The sequence below is a fragment of the Rhipicephalus sanguineus genome, chromosome 8 (assembly GCF_013339695.2).
Source record: "Rhipicephalus sanguineus isolate Rsan-2018 chromosome 8, BIME_Rsan_1.4, whole genome shotgun sequence".
NCBI lineage: Eukaryota > Metazoa > Arthropoda > Arachnida > Ixodida > Ixodidae > Rhipicephalus > Rhipicephalus sanguineus.
In genome coordinates, this window is record NC_051183.1 from 25,692,597 (window position 1) to 25,710,203 (window position 17,607).

The 17,607-nt window shown below is 44.8% G+C and overlaps 2 protein-coding genes across 2 annotated transcripts in view; one reads left to right on the plus strand and one right to left on the minus strand.

Moving 5' to 3' along the window:
- Positions 1-218: 218 nt before the first annotated feature.
- Positions 219-17,607, plus strand: part of LOC125759720 (netrin receptor DCC-like) — a 47,380-nt gene continuing 29,991 nt past the window's right edge. Inside the window, exon 1 of the mRNA XM_049418792.1 lies at positions 219-636. Within this exon, the coding sequence (XP_049274749.1) occupies positions 541-636 (96 nt within the window). The 5' untranslated portion in view covers positions 219-540. The remainder of the gene's footprint in view (positions 637-17,607) is intronic.
- Positions 5,682-17,607, minus strand: part of LOC119401573 (organic cation transporter protein) — a 31,341-nt gene continuing 19,415 nt past the window's right edge. Inside the window, exons 8-11 of the mRNA XM_037668474.2 lie at positions 16,757-16,971; positions 9,264-9,445; positions 8,059-8,204; positions 5,682-5,836 (exon numbers count right to left, since the gene is read on the minus strand). Of these exons, the coding sequence (XP_037524402.1) occupies positions 5,746-5,836; positions 8,059-8,204; positions 9,264-9,445; positions 16,757-16,971 (634 nt within the window). The 3' untranslated portion in view covers positions 5,682-5,745. The remainder of the gene's footprint in view (positions 5,837-8,058; positions 8,205-9,263; positions 9,446-16,756; positions 16,972-17,607) is intronic.

A 17,607-nucleotide genomic window follows, 5' to 3' on the forward strand; every position in this document is an offset into this window, starting at 1 on the left:
TGCACGCGACTGCCAATGTATGTGCGGGCCGGCGCCGCCCCCCACGCTCGTAAGAGCTTTGGCGAACGAGCGAACGTACACGAAAGAACAATCCGTACGTGGAGAGACTTCCGTATCTACCCTCAGCCGCAAAACAACGTGCTGTGAATCCCAGCGCGCGCGCGATTATCGCCGCGAGAGCTGACGGACCGGACACACACACTGTGGCAGACCGGCGGGGATGCGTGCGTTGAAGAGCGTTTAGAAGGTCGGTGCCTTCTTAAAGACTACTCGAACGGTACAGCTAGCCTGCGTGAAGCTCAAGTGCCCGTCCGACCATCGTGCTGTGATACCTCGTCATCTAACACCGCTGGTGACACGCCCTCAGGTGGGGCGGGCGGGTTCACTAGCAGACTGAGTGCGCATGCGTAATAGAAGTCTTTACTAACCCAGCACTAAAACACCCATCCCCCATTCTCCATCAAACGTCGCTGAAATCGCCTCCGGAACGACAACAATAATCGACTATCAGCGAAAGCGACTCCTGGAGTAGGCCTCCAAATGGAATGCCGATGGATGATTGTGACTGCTGCGGTCCTGCTAGTCCTGCCTGCTGATATTTCGTCACTGGAGGAGGATCCTGGAATTTCGATACCGGTAGGTTTTTACTAAATTGTTTGTGTGCTTCTTTATCGGCGCGTGCCATGTAGTATCCTTTCTTTTCTTCAGCAAGCCGTTATTCGCATTAATTATGAAATAGTTTTCCATGTCACCTTTGCATTTACTATGACTGTATCTCACAACAACCCTAAACAAATTGTTATGTAACTTCTGTATCAACTATGTCCTATTGAAACTGCCCACCTGCTTGGACCTAAGGGTCTGCAGTATGTACTAAATAAAGTATACGTATATACCTGGAGCATTCGTACTTGTATATGAAACGCCAAAACGTTATAGATACACTGCAGCTGTAAAAAAAAAAAACAAGTGAAAACAATATCCCTCAAGCGTGTACGAAAGGGGACCTACGTGAACGGGCACGCAATATAACGAATAGTTTTTCGCTAATGGGAACTTTAGCTCAAAGGTCGGGGGATCAAATCCCGGCCGCGAAGGCAGCATTCCGATGGAGGCGAAATGCTCGGGGCCCGTGTGCTTCGATTAAGGTGGATGTTGCAGTACCCAATGTGGCCGAAATTTCTGAAGCCTTCCACTACGGCGCCTCTCACAGTCATATAGTTGTTTCGGGGACGTCAAGCCCCCAACAATTATGATTATTAATGGTAATTTTCATTTCTTGAATGTTAATACGGAACACAGAGGCTGTGATGTTTGAGAAGTTCTCGTTGACTTGGAGCACTCCAAATTCAACAGTTATCGACGCCAGCCTTTCGATGGTGTACCGCATTGGCTTCAGAACGTGCCCCAGTGTAGACACAACTGAGTGCCCTGAATTCCCGGCTGCCGGGACTGGACATGGAACACGTGTCCTCGCACACAGCTGCAGTATTTCACAGTCACTTTGTTGATTGTACAGATTTCGATTGCCCGTTATGTTACTTTTATCTGTCTTGTCTTTCCGTAGTAAAATTTAGTTAAATGCGATGAATATACTCATCTTAAACGTCATACTAAGGGCGCGAGCAGAGCAAGGGCCATATTCGAAAGTAAACTTAAAAGCATGAACTTGAAAAGTGATTAACCATAGGCTGGTGAACGATGACTAATGGAAAACACATTTCACATTTCGTTTTTGCGCCATCTACCTGAAACTGGACTGCATGAATGCTTATATTTAGGTTAACTGATAGGCTATGCTGCGTGGCCAACCAATGTTTAAAATAAAGCGTCACTGATAAGTTCAGCAATCGTTCTTAAGGACTTGAATTTTGTCTCGCAGTTTCGTTAATCGTTGTTCAAGAACTTTACAAAAGAATGAAGATGCAGTGGCATTTGAAAATATGCTCGTTATTCGCTGTCAAAGCATGTGTTGTGAGATGGAGTCACTGCATTCGCTTTACAGGAAGCTTTGAAGAACATTAGAGCATACTTTCAAGTTTTTTATGCACTTTCTGTTTTTTGTATAACAAAACTGTTTAGCAAACAGCATAACAGAGACGACACCACTGTGATTCACCCAGCAAATCAGGACGCCTGTAGACTGCAAAAATGCGACGCCACTTCACTTCGCATGCACCGATATTACGTGTTACATATGCGAGAAGATAGCTCAGAATAAGTGCCTCGAATCAGGTCATATCATTCTGTTTCACCTGCCCCGTAAAATGGTTGACCGGAGGAGCGATAAGTTTCGAGATGCATAAGTCACTGAACGGCAGATGGAAATGGGAAAGCAAAGTGAATATTAATCGCAAAGGCATTAATTAATAATACAAGATATCTCGCGCAAAATGCAAAGATAGCCTCGTTGAGAGAGTTAAGCCGTACGCTGCCTTGCAACGGTAGCCATAAAGAAAGACCGAAATGAATTAGCTCTCTAATTGCCTTTTAGATCTGCTCTTTAATACGTTGGGGTAATCACCTGATTTATTGATTCTCACAGGTCACGCCTGCACTAAGTTCATTTTTGGTCTAGATGGTCGATTGCGGGAATAGCGATGTTTTACTTTATTTGACAATGTCACACCTTTTACCGTATATCTCGGTGAGATAGGCCTTTTAAGGTGTCCTTTATCAGTGGATAGTGAACCGCACAAGAATAGAGGGCTTCTATACACTGCTTTAAAGTTAGCTAAACATTTGACAGCTGTTACCGCTTCGTGCGTCGACCGCATTGGAAAACTCTGAAGTCGCAACTCTCCAATGAGCATGCAATTCACTTCACACAGGGACAAGCTCACTCTGGGAAAAGATTATTAGCGAGTTACATAATGAAGATCTGATGTTAAAATATTTTAATAACGCGGTTCAAAAAAGGAATTATCAAGAAACAAATATCAAGAAACGTCAGACGAAGTCACCCGAAATCAACACGTGAGCGAGAGCTCACCACAGAGACCTTGTGAAACACGCTGCAATGCAAAGTCAGTCGTCCTAAATACAAGAGACGGAAAATACGAAGTGGCAACACATGTGCACACGAATATAACACAAGATGACACCAAATGTACTATTTACAAGAGGTTCGAATGCGGCTCTGACACCGGCGACTCGAAGTTCATTTACGAAAAATGAGACGATTTCACGTGCGTTGTTAGCAATCAGACTAAAATAGAAGTTGTTTTCGCTTTACTTAAGGTTGGCATATTTCGATAAACCTCGATAAGCAATCAAGAGCTGAAAGCGTCATTTTCAAACTCTGGGTTTTTTCAATAGACGAAAGCTGCTGACAAAGCCGCTATGCCCAAACGAACAACAATAGAGCAATCTTCCATACGCTACCGAACATGTTTGACAAACGGCGCTGAAATCGCAGTTATCTCATTACCTCGGCAGATCTGACCAAAGCTCGCTGTAGCTTGGTTGTTGCAAAAGTGAGCGCTTATCTGTTTACGCTACAGGCAACAATGCTGAGAAAACAAATAAAAGAAAGGGCGGGCTATTCTTCAAAAACAACTGGAAGAAAATGGTGACAGTGCCATTTTCTTCACGTTATTTTGGATGAACTTTTGCATGAAGTCGATTGAAATAATACACAGGCATACCCTATATATTCACAAGTAGACATTCGCATACTATTATTTGTTTATATCTGCAATATTAGTTTCATTACGACGTGTTTTATTCAGACCTTTGCCTAGCATAATGCATCACGACGTATCGACCAAAAAAAGAAAGAAAAAAACCTTTCCTGTCTTTCCTAACTATCTGAATATCTGAAAGTTTTGCGTCATTCATTTGAAGGGACACTAAAGAGCAAGAAGATTTTTCTCATATTAGTAAAGTAGTCTTTCACGATACCAAAAGCACCACGCTTGCTGCAAGAAGGCGTTTAGTAAGCGAGAAAACGCGCAAAAACAAAATGTGGGTGGCGACGATACCTCGAAGTTTCCGCACCATTCGCCGTGACGTCACATGTTTTGACGGCGCCTACTAGGGACTACGTAGTTCCTAATAGGTAAAAGTGAAGTACATTGTCCTCTGAGGGGGCCATAGACTTAACATACCAAGTTTGGGGTAATTTTGTTGAACCAATGGCGCCGAAATACGATAAATACACTTTGAAATTCGTGACGTCACGCCGGGAGATTTCGGCACGAAATTTAAAAATGAAATTTTGACCTTGATTTTCTCCTCTAATAATGAACTTATTATGGCGAAATTAACGACATTACAATTCTACTAGCACAGTTTATCGATCTAAACCGATTCATTGTTTCTTTTTAGTGTCCCTTTAAAGTACATACATACTTATAAGCTTTGTTATTTCCTGCACAATTCTTAATTTGTACCGTGGCTCACTTGCTACAGGACCCTGTAGGGGCCCGTAGGTTTTTCAAGCTGCAGTATTACGGTTTTTTTTCTCGCCACCCCCATATTCATCGTGGAGAAATAAAACGCCTTCTTTCACGATGATGTTTATATGATGGTTAGGCATTGAAGAAAAGTCAGGGCAGTTTGCACTAACTCACGCAAGGCTCGGTCACAGCCATAGGTCGGCAATAAACGATGGAGCTCACTCAGACTCACTCAAGAAATATGTTTCGTGCTTAGGGCTCACTCGGACTCCGACTCACCAATGGTTTCCTCACCTGGACACACTCGGTCTCAGAATCACTAAAATGTTCCTCAGCCGGACTCACTCGGACTCAAACTCACGAAAATATTACCACCCGGGCTCACTCAGACTCACGGCCCAATCTCAGTCCGAGTGAGTCCGAGTGAGTCGACTCATGAGTGAGTTTGGCGACCTATGGTCACAGCCGAGCTGCTGGGCACGTTTCAGATTGCTTACCATCTGGAGAGAATGCCTGGGTGGTGATTGAGCGCGTCTCGGTTAATGCTGATAATTTTCTATCTACGACACACGGCCAACCTCGACCATAATACCTCTGCTGTAATAAAAAAAAAAATCACAGTATATCCACGGAGTGAATGATGATGAGTGGGCGAAGCTGCGGAGGTTCATCGGTAAACCGTGAATCTTCCGTGAATTCTGCCCAGTACATCATCACCGACGTGAGATCGGGCGCGTTTATAATAAAGGTTCGATGAGTTATGACGACTTGCAGCTCACTTTAATTTTACATGTACGCTGTGAATTTTGATTGTTTAGAAAACCATTGCTTTAGAAAACATCTGGCGTCTTTCGTTAAGCAGCTGGCGTTTTTTCGTTTTTGCTTTAGAAACATCTGGCGTTCTTTCGTTTTGCTTTTAGAAAACATCTGGCGTCTTTCGTTGGTTTAATTCATCAATCAATGGCGTTTTGAACAAAATTTTTATTGTTTAATCACGCACAGGAGAAATCTCACCAGGCACTACCTTGGAGGTAAACAATGGCTGCTAATGGGAATGAGAGACAGAAGAAGTCGGCTTTTAGCTAACACTTGCACTTCTACTTCTACTAACGTTTCCTACTGGAACATGCCAATGGCTGCTAATGGGCAATGAGAGACAGAAGAATTCGGCTTTTAGTTAACGCGCACGCTTCGCCCCTAAAATTAGCGGATACTGTAATAGAAAGTGGTGCAAACGTTCTGATCACGATCGAAACAATGTAGGGCAACAGGCAACGTAACATTTGTCGGTTTTTATTCACATTTTTCCTTTTTTTCTGTTTCTCGTACTTCCGTCCAATACGGCTCAGATCTTGTTCTCCACCTCCCGGTCGTCAGCTTGGACAATATCGTACAAATCTTTGTTTTTGCTGGCGTTCTTCATTTTCTTCGATAACCTTGAAACACAGAACAAAAAAAAAAAACGTAAGCACAGCATAAGCGCTGAGCTGTGGTTTCCTGACTTCTTTCTTGTGTCCGTGTTTGCACGCCCTGTCTTTTTAGAATGAATACTTAACCAACTAGCTAAGCTCCCTGTTATTCAGAGCTGGAATGGTGACATTCTAAGTGTGGTCTGTTGATTCAGGCGTATATTCTTCGAAACTTCGAAACTTTATTGATTCCACCATTCCATCATTCGGAATACTGAGGGCTTGGTTGAAAAAACCTCTTCCCAGGCTTGGTTGGCTAGGACCACGACCCCTTACAAAATGTCAGGGATAGGTAGATGTACCGGGCAATAAAACAATGCCCGTAGTGAAAACAAATCTTAATAGCATAGTACAAATTTAATATAACATAAACGTAATATCGTTCAGTAGATTCAAAACATGCAAACAGCGAAATAATGAAAGAATAATCTGAGTGATATCGTCAGTAGTGATATATAATAGAGGGTCCACATAACCACGTATCGCAAGGTTAGGACTAAACCAAGCCATATGCCTATATAAATACATGAACATTTATACATACACATACGCATACGCGCATATAAAATAAAAGCAATACAAGCGATGCAGACCTAGGTAAAGTGGGAAACAATGTACGACCATTTCTTCAATAATGCCATTAAATATAATGTAGCAGCAAAAATTAAAACACGAAAATTATACATTGTGTGTAAGTTAAAGTACCTCAAGAAATATTTTTAGATAGTTCGTCAATTGAGTCTCTTTCCGGTGCTGTATCGGAATACCAGAATACGTAAAAATAAAAAAAGTTCAGAAAACAGTGAATGAAACAAAGCAACGCCCCCGCAATCTTCCTCACACATCGCATTCCCTACGAACCAATAAAAACACACCGAGAACATCCGAGAACACATCTCATCACCCACGATCCAAAGAGGAACGTGATATTTGACGAGGAAATCCCGATTCAGTAATCCAGACTTAACTCTATGGACAAAGCTATTTCGCTATTGCACCATATGCTCATTTGGTCCAGGACCTCTCGCGTAGCCACCGGGTTGCCTGAGTTACGGTGGCATCATTCAACAGAACGCCAGGTCTAGCGTTCAATTTTTGTTCGCGATCTGATGAGAACGTGGTAGGAACAGGTTGGTTCATGCTTATAATCAACTCAATGAGACCAGATAATTAACACGCATCTGCTACATCGTTATTAGAGCATCTGCTACACTAAATCAGACCCATCTGGCATTGCGATGATCGCAGAAGCCGGTGTGCTACTTCGCAGTGTTCAGACCGGTAACTTCATTGCCATCTTTATGTAGCTGCTGATTAGACACTGAAACATCAAAAACAGTCCCTTTCGCAAAAATCTAGTACAAACGTTTCTACGATGGTTGCTCCATAAAGGCAGTTTACCAAAACAACACTCACTCTTGTAATCTCGATCAACTTGGCATGTTTTATTTTCTTGTGGGCACAATCGACAGATGCAGAATTTCGTAGAATCCGTAAAGATAATAATTACTTACTAAACTACTTGAGCAGTGTAGCTAGTTCCAAGGAGCACCCTTTCATGTAAGTATTCGTCACAAAGAGAAGACAGCATGCTTTTGAAGCCTTTGAGTGTGTTTTCGCCAAAACGGGGCTCTCGACTCCAATGCCAAATGGCAAACAACTAATCTTCAATCAGTTTGCGCAACGGGCCAAGTCACTTATCACTTGGCCCATGGTCACTTTCCGTCGTAGTGGGCAGGTACAGCTGGCTGATACGCTCATACACTACAAGAAGAAACTCCTAGCTTTCCGTAAAAAAACACTTTTCATAGAGTTTCAGTTCAGGTGCTTCAAGCTCAGGGTTCCATCGCATTTTAAGCAACCTACATAAAAGAACTGAGCAATGATAGCCTTAGAACGACACACTTCTGATAATTATGGCTTTCCGCCTGCATGTCTGCCTGGCTGCCTCCCTGCCGAGCAGGCAGGCAGGCAGGCAGGCAGGCAGGCAGGCAGGCAGGCAGGCAGGCAGGCAGGCAAGGCAGGCAAATAGATAGATAGATAGATAGATAGATAGATAGATAGATAGATAGATAGATAGATAGATAGATAGATAGATAGATAGATAGATAGATAGATAGATAGATAGATAGATAGATAGATAGATAGATAGATAGATAGATAGATAGATAGATAGATTTGGAACTTACTTGAGTGCTGAATAGAGCTCGCCTTCTTCCAATGTATCCGGCAGTGGACTGCCTAACGTTTCCGGGAACAGAATCATGGCACAAGATATGACAAAAAGCATCGCTGAGTACAAAATAAGGACAACCTTCTCACCCCACGACATCAACTGAAATGAGTAATAAAAACGAAGGCCACATTATTAGTGCATAGGAAATGTCGGAAGACTTTTTTTTTTCGCTGCGGGCAATAATCTTCCCTAGAGCACTGAGGATAATTACATAGAGGGGAGAGAAGACAGTACTAAAGAAATTTAGTTGGTAATAAGTAAAACATTGGGAGCACGATTGCATTAAGGAAATCCTTAGGCTATCTTTTATTTGGCGAGCCCGTTGTCCCTAGTCGCACCTAGCATACGCGGCCTTCGAACATGCGCAGCTTGCGTTTAACTTCTTAAGACCTTCATATTAACATAGGTTTGGAGCCCTGCGCTTAGTTGTTGCCTTCTGCCATTAATTTTGTCATTAGCCGGCAGTACCTTCGCAAAATATGTAGCATGAAGTTGACCTGACGACGACTTTCGACAGTCTTAATAACAGTTGAAGTAGTTGTAGCAGTCGTGATGGAGGTGGTGGTGGTGGTGATGGTAGTGGCGGTAATAGTATTAGTATCAGTCTAAGCTTTACTAGTAGTAGTAGTAGTAGTAGTAGTAGTAGTAGTAGTAGTAGTAGTAGTAGTAGTAGTAGTAGTAGTAGTAGTAGTATTGGTGGTGTTAGTAAGAGAGAGAGGAGGAGCCCTGCACCAGCCGATGTATAATTTTTGTTAAATTCGATTCTCTTGACGGCTATGCGAAAGCGTAGCTCCTCTTATGTTCTTGCGTAGAAGTGCAAATCTTTAGTACTTCTTGTTAACCCTAAGCGTGTTTAGCGCACCTTGAAGCCAGTAAATTAGCAGCCCTAGCAGTAGTACAAATTTTTTCCTTTCGCGCTTGCTATCGTGTACAATCAAATTGAAATTAATCGGATGCATTACGGACTCCGTATAGATTCTATGAAGATGGCACGGAAGAGATATCGTAATATGACGCATACCAAAACATTTCAAAGAGAATGTTTGATTTATACCGGCGTTAAGTGTGATTACGCGAGCATGCAATAATACCATCGGTGCACACGCATCTCGTATTTTGACTGACTACGAGGAAAAACCATAGTGTTAATGTTCTTACAAACACATTGATCCAAGGTTCGAGTGTTGCCCCCAGGCGGCCAATAGTGCTGCACAGTCCGAAGCCTCCGCTCCGAGCAACGGTGGGGAACATTTCGTTCTCGAACACAAACTGCGTTGTGTAGCCCAGAGTGTACGTGAACCAACCGGCCATGCGGATAGTCGTTCGCAGGACCAGGTACTCTGTACAAAAAGAAATGACGCACACTGTGGTTATCTTCAGATAGTGAGTTAACGAAAGAAGGTGCATGGATGACAATGGCTGAGAATGACAATAGAAGCAAGTGGCTAAATTCATTGCTAATGCGATAGCAATTATAAAATTAGAGCCCTTTCCACTGTTTGTAAAGAGGGAACACTCGCGAAGCCGTTGAAGCGTTCCGACGGCGAGGCGTCGCGCGTGCGTTTGGCTTCATTGGTCCGATCGTCGACGGTGGCATTGGCTCGACGGCGACGCGTACACTCGCGTTTCTGGCCGCGCCGACGTTCCTCGTACTGCCACCGCTCCTCTTTGGAGCGTACGACAGGCGTCTGAATCATGGCGAATGCAAGGAGCAAGTGAACACGTCGCTAGCGCGGTCTCTTACGTCACGATACAACGGACAAACGCGATTGGTTGCCTAGACGTATTGAAGAAAGACTATGGCGCAAAGATGGCTCCGCCAATCGCGGCGCGCATACTGGCGCGGACGCACTCAGGTAGCTGTCATTGTGAGATAGGTCATTTAATGAAGAAGCAAAACGAAAGGTAATGCGAAAAGCGCGGTGTAATGCACGCTTTTTGCAATTGTAAGTTTGAAAACGACGCCACGAGATGGCACAAGGTGTCTGTCTGAATTAGAGTGCCTCGATGCGCGCGCCCCCGCTTAGAGTGGTGTCAGCTTTTGAAAGGGCAGATGCCGCCTCCTCGGCCTTGGCGGCAGCGTGGCCGCCATTTTGAACCCCGCGCCCGGTCACTTGTGCGTGGCGCGCGCCCTGTTTTTAGGTCGGTGCTCGTTTCCCTCCAGTTTTATGCTATCGCTACCGTCACCATGACCAGGTGTTGCGTGCCGCAGTGCACCAATCATTCCTGAAACGCTGGGACCTGTATCGTTTTAGAAGATACGCGGTTTCTTTGGACAGTAAAAATCAAACGTTACAAGCGGCATCCGAAGAACACATTATGCACTTGCAGGGTAAGTTTCCCGCCGGTATTTCGAATGCACATGCAAGGATAAATTCTGCCGGTGTTAACCTTGCGTAATAAATGGACAGACTGATATCGGCTACATGCTTAAAATGCTTTGGTTCACGTATGCATGAATCCTGCATTTTTCTTCGCAAACATTCTTTACTGCACTTGGTTGGTCCTTATCTGCCTTTGATTTTTGCTTTCGCTATTTTTGTGATTTAAAATGTATCGTGGAATATATTATGCGTGTTTGTCTGCAGATCAGATCCTTCTTTTTTCCTAATAATTATTATTTGTGAGAATTTACGTCCCAAGAACCCCGATATGATTATGAGAGGCGCCGTATATAGTGGAAAGCTCCCGAAATTTTGACCATCTGTTGTACTTCAACGTACACCTAAATCTAAGTACGTGGGCCTCTGTCATTTCACCTCCATCGAAATGTGGCCGCTGCGGCCGGGATTCCATCCCGCAACCTTCGGGTCACCAGTCAAGCGCCATAACTAAAACCACGCCGGGTTCTTGTTTTTTATATTCCTTTCCGTGTTTCAAGTACGCCTTCTGTGCTGCCCATGTATGTATGTGTGCAGTTAAATGTTTTTTATCCTTCCCTGTTTCTGTGTTTCAAGATTACATTTTCGCCCTGTCCTAAATAATTACGCAGTGCCTGTTTTTTTTTAATCATTTACGATCACTTTGAATCGACCAGTGACAGTTGTGTTTTATTGTGTAATTTGCGTCTTATTTGTGTAATTGCTTCTGTCAGCCCAGCTTTAATGCACACAAATAAATGGCCGGTACACTGGATATTAACGCGCACGCACGCACGCACGCACACGCACACACACACACACACACACACACACACACACACACACACACACACACACACATTCAGTATTTTATTTCTTTGAGCAAGCATAATTTATTTATTAATAATGTAAGCCCTGAAGGCTCATACAGGGATGCGCATACAAACAGTTCTCGCGAAGCGTCTATACAAAGAAGACGCATGAAAACAACAAGAAGACGGGGAAGCATTGTGTACAGTAGACACGCTATGTCAGTAAAAAAATACAAGAAACAAAGTCAAGTTGTACAATAAGTACGTCATGGAAAACCAGTTAATGAAATAAAAACTCACAGGCTCCCTTATGCGTACGGCTCGAAAGCGAAAGCCATCTTCTTCTCAGTTTTTTGCCCCAAAGCGCGGTTTTGCATTGCCTCCAAGATCGGAGGCAACTCACCTAGTTGTGCACTGCCTCCGTGATCTGCCCACTTTTGACCAAGCTACGATGTCATGTAATAACGTCATCATATGACGTCACGTCAAAATTTGTGAAGCCGTGATGACGTCATATGGTGACGTCATCACGTGACGATAATTTTTTGCATCCCTCGTCCCCGACGTCGTGGTATGCTGACGCCGTAGACGCGGGACGCCGACGGTCAAATTTCGCGTTTGATGAGGCATTTAAGGCTTTCGCCTTAAAAAATACGTCCTCGACTACTGACCCGAAAGTCACGGGTTCGATCCCGGCCGCGGCGGTCGCATTTAGGTGGAGGCGAAATGCTAGAGGCCCGTGTACTGTGCGATGTCAGTGCAGGTTAATTGAACACCAGTTGGTCAAAATTCATGCAGCCCTCCGCTACGGCGTGCCTCATAATCATATCATGGTTCTGACAAGTAAAACCCCAGATTTTATTATTAATAAAATAGACAAATAAACGACGCCGTGCATATGCCGCACAAAGTGTAAAACAGTATTGGAAACACTCAATAATTTGGGCATGCGAGAAAACCTGCAGATACAGAGAAAGAAACTGCAGATACAAAAGAAGAAGGAAAAACGCACTGATACTGCGCGCATGCAAAGTTTTACGGCATACTACTGAACAACGTATTCATCGTTTCGATAAGGACTCAAGGTGCAACTCGAGTGCCGATACAGTAGCGGCTACAGATTGTGAGCAAGAAATGTCAGCAATAATAATGATAAGGAAGCTTTCGTTTCATTTTAGCAGGATATTCGCACCATACTGCCCCTCGGCCCTTTATTCTGTGTTCAATATATGTATGATGCCATTTATAATAAACGAGTAAATTGTTTGCAAACTTAGCAAAATGAGCCACCTTAATCGCGCTTAGGTAGCTTCGCAACACTTAATTGTGTGTGTTCAGATACATATACTGCTGCTGCTGACACGTATACAAATGCTTTAAACGATTATTTGTGTATTTGGAATGCAGAGCTTACGAGAAAATTAAGTAAGGCTTTAGAGTTTTTTCGTTTCCGGCGTAAGGAAGAGGATTCGTTTTCAACATAACAGTCTACGTCTACATCTAGCGCATAAGACATGCACAGGCCGTCAGCTTACATGAATTACATGCTTCCTTAATAAACATTTAGGCAAGAACAGCAATAAAAGCTGCCCAAGCTTCAAAAAAGAAAAGAAAAAGAGAAAGCTCACTAGCGTGCACTTATTTCTGGACGTACCCGCGCACCGCAAGCGCTTTCTGTAGCGCGTTTCGCATGCTGCCGAGCTGCGGCGGGATTCGCAATGGCGGCCGTCGTAGCAGACGACGCGCCTGTCCTCACCCTCAGCGGAGCGCGCGGGCATCAAGGCACCCTAGTCTGAATTAGGGTGCCTTGATGCCCGCGCGCTCCGCTGAGGGTTAGGACAGGCGCGTCGTCTGCTACAACGGCCGCCATTGCGAATCCCGCCGCAGCTCGGCAGCATGCGAAACGCGCTACACAAAGCGCTTGCGGTGCGCGGATACGTCCGGAAATAAGTGCACGCTAGTGAGCTTTCTCTTTTTCTTTTCTTTTTTGAAGCTTGGGCAGCTTTTATTGCTGTTGTTGCCTAAATGTTTATTAAGGAAGCATGGAGCGGGCGGTTGTATGTCTTGTGCTTTCCCCGCGATGTCCGCGCTGAAGCCACAGAGCGCACGAAGGTCACTTCGCAGCGGCCGCGTTTGCGAAAGGAGCGCGCTGTTCAAACAGAAATAAGTAACAACTCTGACAGTTCGCGCTCGTCCTGTGTGTACCTGTTCGTTTGTTTCGTGCGTCCTGCTTTATGTTTGAGCAGTGCGCTTCAAGTGTCGAGCTGTGACGCATGATAGTTCGCGTTCGTCCTGTGTGCGTTGTTTTGCCAGCGCGTCGATCGAGCCCAAAGGACGTGCGTCCTTTGGGCTCGATCAACGCGCTGGCAATTTCGAGCTGCTCTCCGTTCATCGCGTTACATTCCAATTTATTGCTATCGCATTCATTGCTTCGCCGTTGCGGCGAAACTGTGACTTTTTTGTATCTGCAGTTTCTTTTTCTGTATCTGCAGGTTTTCTCGCATGCCCAATTGCATGCACATTTTATTGAGTGTTTCCAATACTGTTTTACACTTTGTGTGGCAGATGCAGGGCGTCGTTTATTTGTCTCTTTTATTAATAATAATATCTGGGGTTTTACTTGCCAGAATATGTTTATGAGGCATGCCGTAGTGGAGGGCTCCATGAATTTTGACCATCTGGTGTTCTTTAACCTGCACTGACATCGCACAGTACACGAGCCTCTAGCATTTCGCCTCCACCTAAATTCGACCGCCGCTGCCGGGATCGAACCTGTGACTTTCGGGTCAGCAGCCGAGCTCCGTCACCACTATACCACCGTGGCGGACGTATTTCTTAAGGCAAAAACCTTAAATGCCTCATCAAACGCGAAATTTGACTGTCGGCTTCCCGCGTCTACGGCGTCAGCGTACCACGACGTCGGGGACGAGGGGACGAGGGATGCAAAAAGTCATCGTCACGTGATGACGTCACCATATGACGTCATTACGGCTTCACAAATTTTGGCGTGACGTCATATGATGCCGTTATCACATGACATCGAAGCTTGGTCAAAAGTGGGCAGATCAAGGAGGCAGTGCAAAACCAGGTGAGGTGCCTCCGATCTTGGAGGCAATGCAAAACCGCGCTAGGTGCGCAAAAAACTAAGATGCATGGTTTTCGCTTTCGAGCCGTCTTAAGCGAACGCATAACGGACCCTATGAGTTTTATTTCATTAACTGGTTTTTCATGACGTACTCATTCTGCAACTTGACTTTGTTTCCTGTATTTTTTTACTGACATAGCGTGCCTACTGTACACAATGCTTCCCCGTCTTCTTGTTGTTTTCATGCGTCTTCTCTGTATAGATTTGTATAGTTTCGCGAGAACTGTTTGTATGCGTATTGCTGTATGAGCCTTCAGGGCTTACATTAATAATAAATAAATAAATAAATTATGCTGGCTCAAAGAAATAAAATACTGAATGTGTGTGTCCAAAAAAACGGCAGGAAGTGGAAGATGGAAGCTGCGATGAAAAAATCTGTAAACAGGGGGTGGGTGCTCGAGGCAACGTTTCGACAAGTGGACTTGTCTTCCAGTTCCAGCCTTGAAGAAGGCAAGTCCACTTGTCGAAACGTTGGCTCGAGCACCCACCCCCTGTTTACGGATTTTTTCATTGAATGTGTGTGTGTGTGTGCGTGCGTGCGTGCGTGTGTGTGTGTGTGTGTGTGTGTGTGTGTGTGTGTTTGTGTGTGTGTGTGCGCGCGTTAATATCCAGGCCATTTATTTGTGCGCTATAATGCTGCGCTGACAGAAGCAATTACACAAGTAAAACGCAAATTACACAATAAAACACTACTGCCACTAGTCGATTCACAGTGATCGTAAATGATTAAAAAAACAGGAACTGCGCGGTGGAGGCTGCGGTATCCCAAGGGATCCCCGCCGACCTCCTCTGAAATAGCGCAACCAGTCTTCGTACTGGTCCCCTCTTTATTATTTTTTTTTGTTCTGGGAGCAATAAAGATACCACCACCACCTGCGTAATTATTTAAGAGAGGACGAAAATGTAACCTTGAAACACAGAAACAGGGAAGGATAAAAAAATTTAACTGCACACATACATACATGGGCATCAGACCAGCACAGGAGGCGTACTTGAAACACGGAAAGGAATATAAAAAACAAGAACCCGCCGTGGTCTTAGTTATGGTGCTTGACTGGTGACCCGAAGGTTGCGGGATCGAATCCCGGCCGCAGCGGCCCCATTTCGATGGAGGTGAGATGAAAGAGGCCCGCGTACTTAGATTTAGGTGTACGTTAAAGAACAACAGATGGTCAAAATTTTGGGAGCCTTCCACTATATACGACACCTCTCATAATCATATCGGGGTTCTCGGGACGTAAATTCTCACAAATAATTATTATTAGGAAAAAAGAAGGATTTCATCTGCAGACAAACACGCATAATATATTCCATGATACATTTCAAATCCCAAAAATAGCGAAAGCAAAAATCAAAGGCAGATACAGGACCAACCAAATGCAGTAAAGAATGTTTGCAAAGAAAATGCAGGATTCATGCACACGTGAACCAAAACATTTTAAGCATGTAGCTGATATCAGTGTGTCCATTTATTACGCCAGGTTAACACCGGCAGAAGTTATTCTTGCATGTGCATTCGAAATACCGGCCGGAAACTTACTCTGCAAGTGCATAATGTGTTCTTCGGATGCCGCTTGTCACCTTTGATTTTTAGTGTTCAAAGAAACCTCGTATCATCTAAAATGATACAGCTCCAGCGTTTCTGGAATGATTGGTGCACTGCGGCACGCAACACCCGGCCGTGGTGACGGTAGCGAGCGATAAAACTGGAGGGAAACGAGAGCCGACCTAAAAACAGCACGCGCGCCATGCACAAGAGACCGGGCGAGGGATTCAACATGGCGGCCACGCTGCCGCCAAGGCCGAGGAGGCGGCACCTGCCCTTTCAAAAGCTGACACCACTCTAAGCGGGGGCGCGCGCATCGAGGCACTCTACTCTGAATGAGGATGCCTCTAGCTCAGTGCCGCCTCCCCTGGGAGCAGGATGGTGACACCCTTTGTCGAGGTGAGCGCCACAATGGGCCGAAATCGTTGACGCCTACGCTGCCGCTTCTTAAGGCGACGTGCAAACACGATGATAGACACGCGCGTGAAACCGCAGAAATAAAACGAAACCAAGCATTGCATCTAAAGTGCCTGCCATAGCGCGCGCCTGCGTTCTCCGAAACAGCATGGCGCTCTGTCGGAGTTGTTGCAACCTTAAATCTTGCCTACATGTACTCCTTAATACTAGCACTTAAGAGCTTCGCTGTAATATAGGGACACTTTCGGTGGGTTTTTTCCGTCGCCGGGATCAAACCCGCGCAATTCGGGTCAGTAGCCGGCCACCGTAACCAGAGAGCCACCGTGGTGGGATCCCACAGAAAACCGACGATCATTATCCAAAGCACTCACCTCTCGGCGTGAAAGCGGTGATGAGTAGAGTGAGACTAAAGAACCCGTAGCTTGAAAACATGGTGGGAATTCGCTTGAGGTATTTGGTCGTCACAAGGGACACGGTGTAGCCGGTGCATTCCAGTGCGGCGGCGATGCCAAAGTTCAGGTACGGATTCCCTCCGAGCGTGGTAGCCGTTCTCGAGAAGCCGTAGTACACAATCGACGACAGAAACCTGAAAGTGACCAAATTTCTGTCAGAGGGATTCCTGAGTTGTGCTTATTTTACAGCGGTACTGTCTTAATCTACCATGTACCGCCATAGTAGTAGTAGTAGTAGTAGTAGTAGTAGTAGTAGTAGTAGTAGTAGTAGTAGTAGTAGTAGTAGTAGTAGTAGTAGTAGTAGTAGTAGTAGTAGTAGTAGTAGTAGTAGTAGTAGTAGTAGTAGCAGTAGTAGTAGTAGTAGTAGTAGTCGTAGCTAGTAGCCAGCAGTAGCAGAGAGTAGTAGTAATAGTAGTAGTCGTGCTAGTAGCAGCAGCAGTAGCAGAGAGTAGTAGTACTAGTAATAGTAGCAGTAGTAGTAGTCGTGGTGGTAGTAGTAGGCGCCACGCAGGTCACGTCACCAGAGGCGTAGTGAATGAAGTATTAAATAAAAAGTAATGACGTTGCTGAGGCTCAAAATGTTGAAGATGACTTTTTATGTATCAAATGTCATCATCATCATCATCATCATCATCATCATCATCACCACCGCTACACCTTCACTGGCCGACAGTTTTCAAGGCGTGGAACTGCATGGATCTATCTTTTATTGCGATGAAGACTTGTCCCTTAGGCCCAATTCTTCATGTGCATATGTGTAGTATATGTGT